This window comes from Gambusia affinis, linkage group LG08 (assembly GCF_019740435.1).
Source record: "Gambusia affinis linkage group LG08, SWU_Gaff_1.0, whole genome shotgun sequence".
In the NCBI taxonomy this organism is placed as follows: domain Eukaryota; kingdom Metazoa; phylum Chordata; class Actinopteri; order Cyprinodontiformes; family Poeciliidae; genus Gambusia; species Gambusia affinis.
In genome coordinates, this window is record NC_057875.1 from 12,107,303 (window position 1) to 12,125,609 (window position 18,307).

An 18,307-nucleotide genomic window follows, 5' to 3' on the forward strand; every position below is an offset into this window, starting at 1 on the left:
TTGTCTGTGATGCACATCACAGTCACACCACTCTTGGATCTGACTACACATTCAATCAGACTTTCCTGCAGAAGCTGCAGTCAGTGCTTCACAAACAGCCATGCTGTTAGTTGTGCTTTCTTTTTATTAGCTTCCTAATCTTGCTATGGTCTTGTGACAATACTGTCAGCTCCCGTTGATAAATAACCTTTAAAATCAATACGTAAACGACTCCATACATTTTTACTTCCGTAAACAGTGTGCTGCTGTGTGATGTCAATGTTACGTCACAGATTTCTGTGTGACGTAAACCATTCACACAGAAATGTCAGTGTGGCTGCAGTGGTATGAAAAACCATGAAAAAAAAAAAAATCGGATTTCAGGAAAAAAAATCCAAATTGAGCATCAAAACCTGCTGTGTGAACGTAGCTTTTGTCGCCTTCCCTCAGTCTCATCTCTCGTTTGCCACAGCTGTTCTACATTCCCTCATCTGATTTCAATGCCATTCTTAACCCTTGCCTCAATATTTTAGCTCTTTTTTTTCCTTTGCCCAGTGCTGAATCTCTCCCTTATAATTAATGTCTGTGCTCCGTGTCTTGATCTTCTAGTTTATTTGTGGGTTTTCTGTTCGCTATAAAATTCCCTCACAGCAATGCAGTTTCAGTTTACCTGTTTGCAATCTGGTCCTGCAACACATCACATATCATATTATATATGTACATGTCTAAACATTACAAGCCTCTTTGTAGTGTTTAGATATTTTTGCACTCCAGAAGAACACAAGTATTTATTTTTTATTTATTTTTAACAAGCACTACTTCTATCTGGCCAGATGTATCACAATGATATCACTGCAGGACTTTTTCAGTTTGTCCCATTATAAAAACATGAACAAATATAAATCAATAAATCCCAGCCTTCAGTTGGTATTGTAGCCTGAGTATGCATTGTTACTCAAAGTTTGAAACATTATATACTCAGTAGTCACCGAGTATATAAATCATCAGATCCCTCAGGTTTCTAAACATAGAACTGGAAACTTGTTTAGTTTGGTTTTATGGCATTCCCAGATGTAATTCCTAATTTTGAAGTAAATATATAACTTTTTTTCCACCAGAAATGACCTAAATTTATTCTAAGGCAGTCCAACTAGAACCAGTGTAAGTTATAATATTTTAATAGCCAGGATGCAACTCTTTCAGTTCTATCAGTAGCAATACTTACAAGAAATTCTCCTTCTTGTAATTTTCAATCAGTCTGTACCTTTAATGTGGATTCTTTTCTCCCAGTCACTTGGTTCTGACACCTGGTTTTGTCAGAACCATGTGAACTTTTCTTGAACTGATGTACTAATCACATCAGTATATCTTTTAATAACTGTACTTCATTTCTGTATTTGAGAAAATGTTCTATAACTTTGATACAAGCAGTGTACTTTTATGGTTTGTGTGGCTGAATTTGGGCTGTCAATGTTTTCTCATTCTGAAGCAGCAGGCTATGTTCACTGGTGTTGGCTCAATTCAATGCAAATGAGAATAGTATCTTCTCTCTAGAGAGTTGATATAATTTTAAAATTCATCTCCAATATTTAAACAGGCACACAGATAAAATATGTTCTGTACCTCTGGCTTTTGGGCAAGATGATTTCAGCAAAAGCAGTGATCCATATAGCATTTCTTTCATCCCACCAATAATTCTTAACCAAAGGAGAAAGATCAGTGGGATGGTGACAAACTTAAGCCAGCAACTCCACTCTTTAAACCTCTGAACTAATACCAGCTCTCTGTCTTCATTTAGACAGAGCCAACCAGTCAAGATCTCTGGTGGGACCCATTTTAAACCTACTTCCTATATTGCTTTTCAGTAGGAAATTAATAAAACCTTACTTCCTTTTTACAACTTTCAACTTTGAACCCCATGGAGTAGCTCATCCCCGATAATTTTGAATTGTAAACTAATTGTCTACTTCAGACAAAACACATGTGAGACCACGTCATGAAAAGCTCAGTAATCTTTGTGTAACCCACACAGCATAATTGAGTCACTCACTGAATCAAAGGTCAAACTTGTCATATTTTAAATCCCTCGAGTAAAAACAGGAGATAGTATTTAAAATTTCAAAATGAGCAAGAGAAAAAGATTTATTGAAAGCATTTTACTTCACCTTACTGCATCTAAGAATCTACATTAAATTATGAATGCAACTGGACTAAACCACATTCCCTGACATATTTCAACTTATTCTCTTAGATGTTCCATTATGTCTATGTCTCTCCCTAAGAATTAGTTTAATTAAGAATGGAAGTATAGGTATACCTCAAACCACTGAGATGAGTCATTTTAACTCAATGACACAATAAAAAATACTATGGATAGAGCTACCACCTTACGTACAAAAATCATAATTGATTAAACAAAAATATTAATCTTTGCTGAGTGTCTGATGAATGATGTTTAATTTATGTAGATATGGATTTCACTGGTTTGACATGAATATCTGTAACCACCTCCTGAATGCAGTATGGTTAAATGAGTATCAAAAGATTGGAATTAGCTATAAACTACACTGCATACTTTGGCTGGTGCAGTTTCTGAAACGAATAAGAATAAAAGAATGACAATAGGTGTACACCCAACTCCAGAACATCAGGGTTGGACTGGGGAGAATAAGGCAGTTTGTCTCCAGAGGAATCCGAAGAGACTGATGTCAGGGACTGTTGTTATATGAACGCTAAGTTAGCCTTGGAGAAATACTCAAGTAAAAATATGAACAGGATAGGACTGTTTGCTGGCATTAGTATTATAGTCACAGCAATTGCATAGCTCCCCTTTTGTAGCATCATGCATTTCATAACATGGTACATGCAAAATCACAAGCTACACCAACAAATGATGATTAAAGTCATCTTTCAGATTGTTTTTGACAGGCAGGACCAAACATGCCGAAAAGATTTACAGTTAACGTCAGTCACTGTGAGACTTGAACACTTGTGGAGAAAAAAAATGACATCTTGAACACTGTGCTTCAATAATAAAACAATATGCCTACCCACCCCCACCACAAGAAAGGAGAACCCTATTCTTATCTCTGAAAAGAATAGTGTTTAATATGCTATCATGGTGATTTCTGACTAACTGGTCTGAGAATGTTCTGTAGCCGAACGGAAAGCTTTGCTAACAGGATGTGTTAGCTGTTAATGACTTTGAGCTAATGATAACGGATTCATTTCACAGTGAGTAAAACTGTGAAGAGTAATGTTCCTTGTTGCCAAGTGGAGTTGTTGTAAATCATAACTTTAGAGTTGAAATCCAGATTTTTGGATACACTGTAAAAACAGATGCATCACCTCTTTTTCTTACCAACAGTTACTTAGGATTACCAACATTTCTATCAGCTAAATGCCAAAATAATGAAAGGAAAGAGAAAAAAAAATCAAACTTCTTCAAGTTGAAAAATTTGAAGAAATCTCTTTAGCGTTTGTTCAAATGATGTTTTACTATATATAGTTTGGTATCCTGCTACAAGCTTCTCACAATAGTTCTGAAATGGTGGCCCAGTCCTGTCATAACTGGTGTAACTGGGCCAGGTTTGTGGGCCACTTTGCTCACACACACCCCTTCAGCTCTGCCCACAAATCTTCTGAGACTAGAGGGCAATGTGATGGCCACCCCAAACCATCAACTTTATTGTTGATCAACCACTTCGCACTTCATTTGACATTATGTTTATAGCTATTGTCCATTTGAAATATCTATTTCTAGCTGAGCTTTACCTTCCCTGGCTGTTGTGTAAAGGTCATGCTTCAACTTTTCCATTACATTCTTTCTTCATGATGCCATCTCTTTTGTGAACTGTCACAGTTCTTCAATCATTGTTCAACTCTGAAAATGTGTAAAGTCTGAAATGGGTTATTCCTCTGTTTGATATCAAACAATGATACTATTATCTCCTGTTCAATTGTTGCTAGCATGCCTTAGACTGTACTACTTTTATCTAAGAACATCCTTTATGAGATCAGATATGAAGATCTACATCATAATGTCAAGAGGTGTTTGGTCAGCTAAGCAACAAACAAAAATATTTCAAACAGACATTATTATATTAAAAAGGGTCAGTGGCAGTGGGCTCATATTACTATCTCAATATATTCCCAGGTTCCTTTCAGACAGAACTTCAAAAGATTGAGGAAAACAATAAAAGGGAGAACAGAAGGGACAAGACACTATGGCCTGGTTTTTGAGAAATTACATGTACTGAATTAGCTTTCCTGAGGTGAACACTGATGTGTAATAACAGTAATACGCTTTTCTAATATGACTTTTCGAGAGTCATATTTCTAATCTACTCTAATAAAATCCATCCATTTTCTATTTCCATGTAATCCCTGCAGCATATTTGCCCAAATCTAGTCTTCAAGAGCTACAATCCTGCAACATTTAGATGCATCCCTACTAAAACAAACTTTTATATATGGCCAAATTCCCTCCTCAGCAAGCCATTCTGGTCTGCCTGGTAACAAGTCATTCATTTGATTTAGATGTGTTGGAGAAGAGAGAATAGAATTTATGCATTGAAAAAAAATCATGTGGATGAAAACTGCAAAAATATAGAGTTCTGCAATTCATTGGATTTATCTGCACAAGTTGCACTTTAATTTTTAGCAAGTAGAGGCTGACAATTTTTGTTTCAGCAAAGTATAGTTCATATAATTGATAGTCTTTCCACAGGAAAACAATCAGAATGACAGAATATCACAAAATGTTTTAACATGACAAAAAGGGAAAAAAATAGATACATTTTTACCCCCAACAGGGGCTCAGCCTGAAATGTTTGAAAACCCCTGCACTAAATGAAAGACACCAACCTAAATCACAGATTTATGTTTATGTCATTTAGGTCTTTGCCAGATGTAACTGCTGACTTTTCAATGGAAAGCTATTTTCAAAGCTTTCCATTGAAAATAGTTAGAGTGAGTTCAGCTATACTGAAGAGTTTTAAACATGGAAATTAAAGTAGTAGAAGTATGTCGCATAATCGGTGCGATGCCAGTTTGAGCCCTGCTCTGTCTGTTTCTGCCATCGTGTCCTTGGACAAGACTCTTGACCCATCTGGTCTGCTGGTGGTTTATTTATTAGCTTAATGAATCAAGTTACATTATGCTGTCTCTTTAAGGAGTTATAGACAAATTCAGCAGAAACAGAGATGAGGGTGAAACAAAATCAGAATATGAGAAACTTGTTGTACAAAAGGGTCATAGCTTCCTGTTCTTTGTCTTTCTCTAGTTGGGTCCTCTAGCCAGATGGAGTTGAATATATGCAAGTCATGTCTTGTATCCTCTTGCCAATATGAATGAAGTTAAAAACAGAAGTGCAAAGGTATACATTTTTCCAAAAATATTTCCACAACTCACTGATATAACAATGCATGTGTCAATCAATCTCTGTGAAGACTATATGTATGTCAGTGAGCTGACAGACCACTGTGTGCAAGCATCAACTCAGAATCAGGATAAGCTGAATAAAAGACACTTTTACGGAAGCTTATACACAGTGTATACACAAAAGGAAAACGATAGCTCTCAGAAAATTCTTATTTGAATCAAAAAAATTACAACCAGGAAAAATATTCCAAAAAGCCCCTTGGTTGCAATTCTAGGAGTAATACCCGATGGAATAGACAGAATGGCTGATAGATATCTCCTAAGAATTTTGCTGACTGCAGCATTGAAGTGTATAACTATCAGATGGCTGAAAGCATCACCTCCAACATATAACATATGGATTCAGAAAGTTTGGGACATTTATTTGATGGAAAAAATCACATATTCCTTAAGGCTCCAAGAAGCTACTGTTAATACGAGATGGAAGTCTGTTACACCGCTACTAACCCAATGATGTAATTGGTGAATCACCCTCCTGCACTTGTTTGCTCTGCTGGACCAACCTAAAATGCCGTGGCACCTAAGACTATGTGGACCACTTTATCTCTAGGAGGATCTAACTATAAGCTTGCATTATTTTTATTTGCGATTTTTGTGTGTTGTTTTTGTTTAGATGTTTTGTATTCATTCTCACACCTGATAAGAATACTTATTAACTCTCCTTCCGATGCCACATTTAATGTAACTGGTAAATGTCAATATGAGTCGGAAGTTTGTATTCATGTTTGTATGTTGTTATTAAAAAAATAAATAAAAATAAAGTTCAAAAAAAAAAAAAAAAAAAAATTACAACAATCACAGAAAAAGCATGAAACTTGATAAGGAGATATAAAAACCGTACTTAGTCATTGATGGCCAATGTCTTGAACAGGCCTCTACATACAGGGTTTTTCTTTCATTTGCAGACATGACTCAACTGAATCTAAATCATTATAAAAGATCTTGGTCATCGTATTCATGATGAACTAATATTGGGTTTTCTAAGTCGTTGACCAGCTAAGATTCAACTCACCAACACCTATTCCAGCTCAGACCAGTTACTAAGGCCTGTGAAAAAGTTAATCTACTAGCTTAATAATAAATCCATCCATGCATTTTCCACAACGCTCATCCCTAGTGAGGTCGCCAGGGGTGCTGATGCCTATATCAGCGGTCAACGGGCAAGAGGCGCACGATACCTTGGATAGGTTGCCAGTCCATTACAAAGCTTAATTATCCAAATGACTTAATTATTCAGACTGGCTTTTAACTAGTTTTTAGCTGTGTAAGGTTATATATAGTTTGCTTCCATCATGTCTTATGACGGTTGTTTCTTCACCCTCAGTGGAGAATAACTGCCATCAAGCGTGAGTGATGATTAAGAATAGTTTTACAGTACTTTCTCAAATTTAACCAAAATTTTGTTGAGTTTTTATTTATTTATTTATTTTATCACAAATGGTCCATTTAGGGTCTTGTAATAGCGTTTCAGTTTCATCCAGGTTTAGACCTTGACCAGACCACCCCAAAAAGTGTTAGTGTGGGTTTGTAAACTTGGTATTGTGCAAGTAGTTTAAGGTTACCACCTCATGGCTAAACAGTCACCCTCGACGTCCAGGTCATTCAAACATCACCACCACCATGTCTGACTGTCTCTCTTGTTTGTATTAGTCTTTACCTGATGAAAGTTTCAAAAGACTCTACATCATCAGGGCATCGCGTGGTGTAGAGGTAGAGAGGGCGACCCAAATACAGAGACTATTGTCCTTAACGCAGCCGTCCATCTTTGATTCCTGATCCTGAAACTTTTCCTACATGTCTTACCATTTTCTGCCCATTTACTGTCTGGTGACTGATAATAAAGGCCTCTACAGCCATAAACAAGGATTCTACATTGTCTAGCCAGTTCACCAAATGTTAGGGAAATTACAATAGTAGACAAGATAATTTTGCTTTCTACACATTTTCTGATAAAAAGCAAGATATGCTAATTACTTTCATAAAGCTTAGTCAGTTACAACTATAAAAAATATCTGAAAATTTGTCATACTTTTTTCAAAGACACTTTTATGCTCCATCTATTGCTCAATCGTTTTATAACTCAGTGAAGAAATCAAGCAGCAGTAACAGGCCAAGATGGAAAGAACATTCAGCAAAGTATAGTGAAGAGCAGATCAAATTCATTAGAATATATCTAGAGCTTACTGATTCTTGCATCAGCTAGGAAAATTTTTGAAGCTCTGCTATGTTACATTTTGTTCCCATTGGCAGATTTTCTCGGAGAACATCAGCAACATTAACATAAAACATACGCCTCTTTAAAAGATTCAGCTATTAGTTCAAACCATTTTCTTGATCAAATTGTCTACATGAATTGATTTTGATTAAACAAAGTCTAAAACACTGGGGCCAGGTAGCCCAGATGGTTGAAAGCTGCATTGCAGTATCTTTTGACTGAAACTTCAGTCTATGTCTTTGAGGTAGTACTCTCTCTTCTAACTTTTTTGACAATATCTGCTTAATATAAAGGACACTTGAGAAAACTTAACATTAAAGCAAGAAAAAAAACATAATTAACAGGAATTGTGCTATTTGGACCAAAAAAAAAAATTGGTCAACAAATAGGGTTAATGTCAGTCAGTCTAGAAACCAAATAGGACTAATTACTTCACATCAGAGAAAAGAAACTAACAGAGAGCAAAACTGTATTTTAGTACATTTTGGTTTCAATTCATTGTACATTATATAAAACTGTTATTTAAAGCTTTGTAGTGACAATAGTTCTTCAACATAACAAGCATAAGTAGATTGGAAAAAAGAAATTAAAGCCAAAAAAGAATAAGAGCCTTGAAAGATTGAAAATAGAGAACTCCATCAGCAAAAAAACAGATTAAAAAAACGTACACACACACAGTAAGTGGCATGTTGCACTCGATCTGCAAAGAACTTGGAGATATAATAATAATAAAGCATTTCATTTATGTAACTAAATATCTCGAAGTGATATAACACAAAAGTAAGATTAAAAATCAGACAAAACAAAAGTTCAGAAAAGCTGTAAAGTAGCTGTATTCTCATGAATCAGTTAACTGATATATATTAGTAAATACCATACAAATACATCAAAAACAATGTATTTGTATACCGATTCATTCAGATGGCAGTTTTCTTTTATTTTCAGCATTTTTCCAGCCGTTGTTTCAATTTTAAATTATTTTAAAATATATTAGCTAAGTGGCTTGTCATTTTCTGTAATTGCTTCACATGTTTTATTTTTCCAGCACAAAAAACATTTTAATCCGCGTACCCAGTTCTGATGAATGTCTGGAATAACTTATTATATTTTCACAGAGGAAGATACTACAGTATCACCAACCTTTACAACTTTGCTGCCTACGTCCTTAAAAAACAATAATATGTTTGCCTCTGTATTGTGAAGCATTACCTCACTCACTAAACTTATTACAGTTATTCTTTTGAACACTCCCATTTGAATTAATTATACAATTACATAGAACCTGCTACCAACAACACTGACCAACTGTCAGGGGTGTTGGTTTTCTGTTATTATCATTAAATTGTCTGACATACAGTAATGTATTTTCTGACAATAACAGGAATACTGAGTGATGCTGAACTTATCCTTATTTTTAACACGACTACATCCTGAGAATTTCTCACCAAGTTAAAACTGTCTGTTTAATCTGATTTGAACAAAAGCCAGGAGGATGATAGATTGTTTCAGTGTGGCAAATATATTGTACCCTCAATAAATATGTAGATGTGTTTGTTGGAAAGATTGACTCACCCAACAAGATGGGAGAAAAATAAAAGATCTGAAAGCCCTTTGGTGGGTTTTCTTAGTATTACAGTCAGAGCACTGTAATACTGTGGTATTGTAACAATACAGATTTTTTTTCACTTTTATTTTTATTTTTTTCTTGAGTATTTTTGTTCCTTTTCCATAAAATCATGCTTAACATTTTCTCAGGTTTGACAATAAAACATGGGAAGTTACTAATTACATTTACTCTGTTACATTTGCTTCAGTAACCTTTTTAAAAGAAAAGTATGGTACTCTGATTCAAGGTTTTGGTGCACAAAACATTTTTCCTTTTATTTAAAATTATTTTTGGAGTGACACTAATCTTACTTGAATATAATTTCTTTCTTCTCTGCCGTCCTCTGTTTACTCCACTGAATGAAAAACAATTTTTTATATTTTTTAAATATCCACTACATAGAAACAAAAGCCTACACAATGTGTTTTAAACTGGGCTTCTTGAATGTAAAACATGTCATTTTTGTAATAATATTTTACATCTGCAGAATATGCTGTACCATGTAGAGGCCAAGTGAATACACAGTAAACTTTACATATTGTCTCCAGAAATCATTTGCTCTGTTCTATAGTACATTACATACTGTATATGTTGTTTGCATAGGTTTTATGATCTGAAAAACTTGAAGTTGAAAATGAGAATTGTTTTTTTTGCAATATTTTTCACTCATTGTTTATTTTATTCATCATCACATACATATTTGCCCATCTCAGAACTTCAATAAACTTACTATTGCTACTCTTACTTGAGTACAAGTTTTGACTGCTTTACCAACATCTGGAAATGACACAATTTCTTTAGATTGGGTTAGAGTTGAAACATGTCCTCTCTTTTAATAAGCTCCATAAAAATACATATATATTATGGCTCCAACTGAATGTGTTTAAGTGAAGGTTTAAATTCTTTTTCATTTCCATTTTCTGTAAGCGGTGAAGAAATCCTTAAAATCACCAACATTTGGGCTGTACAATGAAAACATATGAAATTGCAGTAAAGCATACAATGTCTAAAATGAAAAAAAAAAAGTGTGCATTAATGACAACTTTGCATTCCAAAGATGTGAAATTGTCCTCTCCAACTACTGTAATTGCTTTTTATAAAATGCCTAAATTGCTCCGCATAACAGAACAGTGGGACTTTCAAATAGCTCAAGCAAGCAATTTTCCACACAATAAACCTGAATCACAGAACTCAAAACTCAAAAGTCCACAATAAGAGTAATCAGACATGCAGCTTTTCCATTTTTGAGTCTTTCATCTTGTTGACTAATGTGCAGATCACATTGTTATACCAAACATCTAACAGCAAAACAAAAGTTGTGAATAAATAAGAATTTAAAATCTCCTACAAGAAGCAACTATCTGAAGGAGCAAATCTAGAGTATGAATTAAAGAAGGTAGAGAGATATTTGGGGCACCTTTGCTCTGTAAAGAGATAAATAGCACCCATTAGCAGTATTGGGAATCCATCTCTTTTTGCTTCCATAAAAGAAGAAAGTGTTTCATTGATGCAGGATATGGTGAATGATAAACAATACCTATTATCTCAAAAATGTCAAATCTTTAGTAGTCTGTACAACACTCTGTCTGGGAAAATAGGTTTCAACAGTGAATGAGATCATACTGCTTTCTTCAGCTCTCAACACAATACTTTAAACCCAAACACTTAGTAACTACTTATTTCACTTATTAGTTTCAAATCATGGGGGGTACAGCATTTTCACAAAATGAATTCTCGATATGCTATTTCAATGGGTTTACAGCATCTTGCCCGCTGCTAACTCCACATTTTCCATTTTATTTCATTACAACCTGAGAGAATGCTACATCTACAAACATATGAACATTCTAAATTTGATAAACCTGAAAACATATTAACATTAGCCAAAGACTTTAATCTATTTTATTGCAGGTTTGGCACTGCAGCTTGATCTAGAAACACATTTTGCAATGATGACACATTTATAACAGGTTTGCTGAAGCAGGACGGTTGTTACTGTAAAGGAACAGCCCAGAGATTGAGTAAGTAAGAGGATATTGCCATTCCATATATTGCACCACCCTACATGAGTCCTCACTCTTTCCTTCTTTCCTGCTGAAAAGGTAAAATGTTTCCCACTGTGATCTTTACATGATGCTTCATTCTTCAGATCCAGACTTGAAACGCAGCAGGCGATATGTAATCCTACTCAGGCAGACTGTCCCAGAGTAATCCCCTTTTCACTCAGGGTATACAGAAGTCACTTTTGACTGCTGCATAAAAAATTTGAAGTCTCCAAATCTAGCCATCTGTCATCTGCCGCTATGTTTATCTGTCAGATTTCCAGGCGCTTGCTCTGTTTGCCTGTCGATCACGACTTCACACCATATGTGTTCTCAACATTTAGAAATTTCCTGGATAAAATGTCACTACTTGAGAGCAAGGCTAATGAACTGTTGAGCATCTTTGAATTACGTAAGAACATTAAGGTAAGTCCCCTGGAAATGAGATTAGGATTTATGTGCGTGTGTGTGTGTGTGTGTTTGAGTGGTGGTGTGTGTGCAGGGGTTTTGAACTAGAAAGAAAAACTATTTTGCTCACAGAAGGCTACTATGCAGTACCTTTAGGGAATTCTCAGCTTTCTCTTCAACTGCCCTCCTTTTATTTCCTGTCTTTATTTGCAGAGCTGGAGCCTCACTAAGACACAATGGGTCATTTCAGCCAACCACAATGAGGTAATAAACAATAACAAAACACATTACCAGCATCTTGCATTTTGCCTAGCATGTCTTGTGGAAGACTAAGAAGGACCCCTAAAGTAAACTCAAAAAGCGTCTATATGCACTGTAGCACAGCAGATAAGGGCAGGATCAACATTATGGGAATCAAAAACTTAGGATCCCTTTTATGGTGATGTAAAATGAGAGAATGACAAATTATAGCATAAATGTGATTTAAAAAAGCTACTTCTGTATCACAGATATGAACATGATGTAAAGCAATCCTATTTGTGCTACAAGACCATTGTACAGGATACAATAAAGCAACAACAGCAATATTCAAGACCCAAGTACAGAGAGTCATAATACACCTATTCGGCATAACTTTATGACCACCTGGCTAATAGCTCTTTGGCAACTCCACTAAAATCTAGAAGGTGTGCTGTGGTTTTTAGCACAAGTTGTTAGCAACATGTAGGGCTGGACAATGTGGCTGAAAATCTTTCCATGATACAAACGGTTCATATTAGTCAGTATCCATAATTATTTATTAGGTTTTTGTTTTCAATATTTGAACTGTGGCCAAAATGGTGGCGTGATATTTGCTGTTTATCCACAATTTCTTCTCAAGCTGTTGTACTCATCTTGTTCTTTCACTCTGTCATTTTAAGCAGCTATGAGGCACAGTAGCAAAACCTGAAACTGCTGCTGCACACGTTATTCAACAAGCTGTTGCTAGGTAACCAACAGCTTGGTTGGCTAGCTGTCAGAGAATCAGTGGCTACTTTTTCTCTCCCTACATCCTCCAAAATATTGTTTGGTTCTGGCTCGAATGTTAGCAAGATTACTAAAAAAATTTATCTAACGTGTTATCTATTGATACTGATCAGGTGTTTATCAAATAAAACATAATGTTATTGATTTATTGGACAAGAAATCAGCTGCATTTCCTTTGGCAAAAAGCTTCTTACTAATTGTCACAATAAAGCAAACTTGGCAGCACTGTGTCACAACTAGAATCGAACTGAAATGTATGTTATCTGTTGAATTTGGATTGAATTGACTATGCGATTCTGTAAATAAAATACATTTATTTGTCCTGGAAAATGCTTTAAGCTGATATATGTTTTTAGTGGGTGTTAAATAAATTGACTGAATTGAAAAGAACTGAATAAGTGGAATGTTGCACTTGTGCTCCTCAAATCATTACTGAATCTTTTTTATTATTATTATTTGCACAGAGAAAATGATTCTCTTAAAAGAGGTTATGGACTTCAGGCTACAATGTTTTCATGGAAGTGCTAAATGCCACAATAACATCCAAATGCATAGCAGGACCAAACATTTCCCAGCAAAGCATAACATAAATTATGACACAACTTGTCTTCATCCTAAAGTAGATTCTGCATATTTTGGGAACTTCTCATTTGGAAGAGAGCATAGGGCAGACCTTGATCTTGCTGGAGGGATATACAGCACATCCTTTCTGGCCTGAGAGCACCTCTGGATCCCTAAGAATCTGCTTTAGTGAAAGAGATGTTTGGGTTTTGCATCTGGACTTTTTAATCTCATAAATGACAGTTGATGTTTGGATGAATGGGTGATGGAGTCATGTGTTACCTTGAAAAGTGACACTTCACACCATGCACCCAGTCATCTATGCAATGTAAGAGAAAACATGATACATCAGAACAGCTTAACCAACATTGCAACATGGCCCAGTTGTGATGCTAGCCTGCCCACTCTTGGCACTTTGGGTGTTTGACAGAGCTCAGTGTGGCCACAGTGACTTGTCTGTAGCTTTACAAGCTGCAATGTGCTATTATCTGACACATTACTATGTGACAATCCTTCTGATGTCAGAATCATCAACTTCTTCACCAATTTCTACAACAGAATCTGTTGGTGTGCACTAAGTGGTCCGGCCTCAGCTCCTCACATGGAACATGACCCTATCTCTGGTTCACCACCGTTCCATCGTTGGACCACTTTTAACCAAACTGATTCCTGCAGACTGAAAACAGCTCAGAAGAGCTTGGAGATGATCTAAGACAATCATTTAGCCAACAAAATGTGGCCCTTGTGAAACTCATTTGAACTTTACCCTATTCATTATCCAACCTCTAACACGTCAGCTTAGAATAAAAATAATTTTAATATGCTTATAAGTCATAATATATCCCACTCCAAAAGAGGTTCCAAGATGAAAAAAATCACCATTGGTCTTTATTCCATATGTCAGTGGTCATAGTCATATGTTCAATGGTAAACTGAAAAAAAAAACAAAAAAAAACTTTTTTGCCAATTCGGTATTTTTAGCAGATTTTTGAAAGACTAAATGACTTTCTAACTAGAGAAAAGAAAACACAACATTCTATTTACTCAATATTGTTTTATTGTTCTTCCAAGAGTAATCATCACTCAATGCATATAAATTAGGGTAGATGAAAACTAATTAATGATCTGGACATTTATCTCGATTGATTGCACCTTCTGCAGCACCTTCTGCACCAACCACAAGCTGACAGAGACTTTTGGTCACGGTGAATGTGTTAAGAGACGGGGAGTGCATACCAAATTCTAGACTAGATAAAATAACGGCGGGGAGCAACCAATCTTAGTCTAATGGTTGTGCTTTTTTTCTTTATTAGATGCAAAACACCTAGGCACAATCTACCTCTTCAGGTAAATTGCTGTTTGATTAAAAAGACTAATATTGAACCTATTTTCTCTGCCCTGACATGGAGCAATAGCAGAAACAAGAAGACAGGTCTGAGGTAAAGTTTTCCAGCAGGTGTTCATGACTATCGTGATTTTTTTTTAATCCTATATATTGGCCTCATTTACCCCCAATGCATTGTCTCTCCCGTCTCACATTCACCCTAACAGGCTAGTTGTCAAAGTCAGCTGAAGCCCATTTATAAAGAGGCACCTTTATTAGTGAGGAGCCCGTTGGACAGGCAGGGGGGTGTGGAACCCCAAGAAGCCAGCAAGCAACCAAAGCTACAAAGTCTGAATACTGAAACCAAAATGAGAGAGAGAGAACCAGACAGAAAAGAGAAAAAAAATACCTCAAAAAGATAAAATGGAAAGACAAAGAAAAAGATAATAATAATCTCCAACCCACCAAGCAAAGAACACAGGATAAAAGCAGCCCGACAGCAAAGAAGGGGGAGAGGCACCTTCCCTCTCTTTTACACTCTCCAGCAGTGGCAACACAGAAAGCTCTCACCGTCTGTTGTAGGTCTGGGATTCCAATGCGGATGACCACAGTGTTGCCTGTTGGCTCCTCCATGGGTGCTCCTGCACTGTTGCTGTGCTCTCCACCGGGACCGAAAGCCGGAACAGCGTGAGGAACGGGAACGCTGCTCTCCTCTTCCCGGGAGCTGCTGCTGTCAGTGCTGGCCCCCTGGCTGCCGTTCGGTGCGTGTGTGTAAGGGCGCGTGGGGGTGCGTGCGTGTGTGTGTGTGTGCTGCTGCTGGTCCTGCCGTGGAGAGCTGGGTGGCTCATGTTTGCCGGCTGCCGGACGCAGAGGCATGCTCCGTGTTGGGGGCTCAGTCTATGTCTCTCTCTCTCCGCACAGACACGCATGCACGCACATTTACTCACACGGGCACACGCATACACCAGTGGGTCTTGTTCACACTACACGCACACACCGTTTGCAGCATGCATCACTCGCCTGGGATAGAAAAAGAGGGAGGGAGAAAAGGGTGGTAAGGAGGGAAGCAGAAAGGGAATGGGCAAAAGAGGAGGGGGTAAATGGAGATTACAGGGAGAAAGAGGGGAAAAACACAAAAAATAAGATGAGTACAAAGGAATCCTGACAATACCTTTTAAATAATTCATAATCTAAAACATTTTCTGTAGAAAGATGACAAATAGCTTATCTGTAAATGTGAGAAACAAACAATAACTCTAAAATTATTAGCAAGAGAACAACTAAATGCTTCCTTCAGAAAATTGAGTTCGAACATGACATGTTTCATTTGTGTCAGCTCTCATTTGCAAGTCTGCTTAAGTAAAGTTGCTGTTACAACACTGCTTCTTAAAAACAAATTCTGCACAAGTTAATGCTGCCCTAGTCATAAATGAATGTTGTTGCTGTCACATGCTACTGCTGTTGCTGTAGCGGACTAACGTTGTGGTGATATTAGGGCAGCACAAGTGTGTTTGTGTTGGTGGAGGGAGGTGGGGTGTGTTTGTTCAATCGATGCAGTGCAGGATTTGGCCTTCATGCTTCACATTATCTGTGGGTGGTGTCACTGATCAAAAGCTTCCCAGGAAAAAAAGAAACAGAACAAATTGCTATAAATGCAGATGAAATTTCCAAAGGTTTTATTTTCTTTCTTTATTCTCGTGTATAGCAGGCTGGGTGTTTTTTTTTAAATTTAGTTTCATCATGCAGACCTTGTCAAGCCATGAAACAATGCTGCAGACAGCAAAACCTTTTCTGCTAAATAATTATTTTCATTAGTAGGAGACATCTAGACAGGATGACTGAACAAGAATCTCTATCTTGGCTAAATTAAAAACTTACCAAAGTGCACCAGGTAACAATTCTGTTTTCACTTGTCATGTAGCACAATTTTGTAACCTGTCAATATGTGTAACTTTTAACACAATTAGCTTTCAGAAGACAAGGCGATTAGCTTTACTGAATTTAGAAGAAAAACCATAGCATAGTAACAGATTAAATGAATGGAGTTGATAAGTCTGGTCTTTTGAAGTCGGACAAAATCTAAGAATACTAAAATGCGCCATGTTACTTCTCTGAAGTAAGCGGCTGAGGAACAACAACATTACTTCAGCCTGTCCTCAAAATGTCCTTATCTAGAACACATGATTAAAGTTGAGGATGAAATACAGATTGACCAATAAATTTAATTAACAGCTTAATAAACAGCTTTTTTTCTTTAATCTTACATTTTCTATTCACAATAAACAAATCAACATTGCAACATATGAGGCTCTAATCTGCCTATACTGCACAATACCACCACATGAAGACATCATGGTACTTGAGCTCCTCCAAAGTGAAAACCATGGCCTCCAATTTATTTGTGCAGATGCCAGCTCTAAATGTCTCATCTAGAGTTGAGACATCAACTCTGGATGTTTCTTCAGTAGCAAACATTTCCAGTAAATCTAGGAGATCATGGCTTGAAGACACTTTTAGAACATCATCTACGAAATGTAGATGAGAACTCAAGGTTTGTAGAATTTCCTCATAATTACCATTGCGGTCCAATTCATGAACACCAGACACAGGACAAGTGATTAGAAGCAGACCTGCCTGTGTCCAACACTCACTGAACCTAACCTTGACTTTATGTCAACAATGTAAACGTGGCTCTTTCTTTGGATATGCATGGACTACATAACCAAAAAAAGAACCAGCAGTACCAGTGTTTGCAAAGTCTTAGAGCAACACCTGTGGGAGTGTCTCAAAATACTTTTGAAACACATTGGAAAATGTACTCATGCTACAAATTTGTAGTTAGTTATTAGAGGGCATTGTACTTGTATGATTTTGATACAAATATTATAGATATAATAAAGTTAAAAGTATGATCTCATATCCTCTATTGCAAACATGTTACAATTTGAAAGTAGTGGAAGTTGGAGTAAAGCACTACTGAAAAGAGACACTGAACTCAGAAACACTGTAACCATCCAACTTCCTGAGTTCAAATTTCACATACCAAGTTTCCAAATTGTTAAATGTGATTGTGAATGAAACACAATCCCTATAAACAGGACGGTGTCGTCAAAGGTAATGTAGACTAAAGTTTGTATGACTGATGGTGATGTCTTTCTTTACAAGGAGGCAAATACCAAAATCTCCAAAATGACCTCAGCAGATTAAAACAAATGATACTGTAGTCATCAAGTTTTATTTCACTTCACACTGACATGAAAGCTGTACACGTTTGTTCCTAAAAGTCATTGAATAAAATCTATTAAAGTAAAAGAAGTTAGATTAAATGCCACTGCAAATAAAAAGCTCTAACCAAACAAAGGATGTGGGTATTTGAGCATTACCCACAACTCTAAAGCCCAAACTCAACAACACCAAACCCAGAACCAGAATCAAAAGAACCAGCTCCACCAATCCTCAGCTGGACCAGCAGAACGAGCTCTGTGTTCAAAACAAGAAGTACCGTCCATATTTGTCCCTGATATGGAAGGTATGAATATCAAATGCTAGAAATAAAACAGGCACATAGATTTTCTGTCACTTCATAAAGTACTATTAGTTCCACATTTATCAAGGAATCTCTAATCTAAAATAATTTAAAATTATTTTTTTCAGCAGCACCGCGTCCAAAATACAAAAGTTTCAAATCACAACATACACCCATT

General features: G+C 36.5%; 1 protein-coding gene across 1 annotated transcript in view; it reads right to left on the reverse strand.

Moving 5' to 3' along the window:
- The window catches only part of shank3a (SH3 and multiple ankyrin repeat domains 3a), a 177,513-nt gene that overhangs the window by 121,191 nt on the left and 38,015 nt on the right, over positions 1-18,307 (reverse strand). Inside the window, exon 2 of the mRNA XM_044123713.1 lies at positions 15,174-15,623. Coding sequence (XP_043979648.1) covers positions 15,174-15,479 — 306 coding nt within the window. The 5' untranslated portion in view covers positions 15,480-15,623. The remainder of the gene's footprint in view (positions 1-15,173; positions 15,624-18,307) is intronic.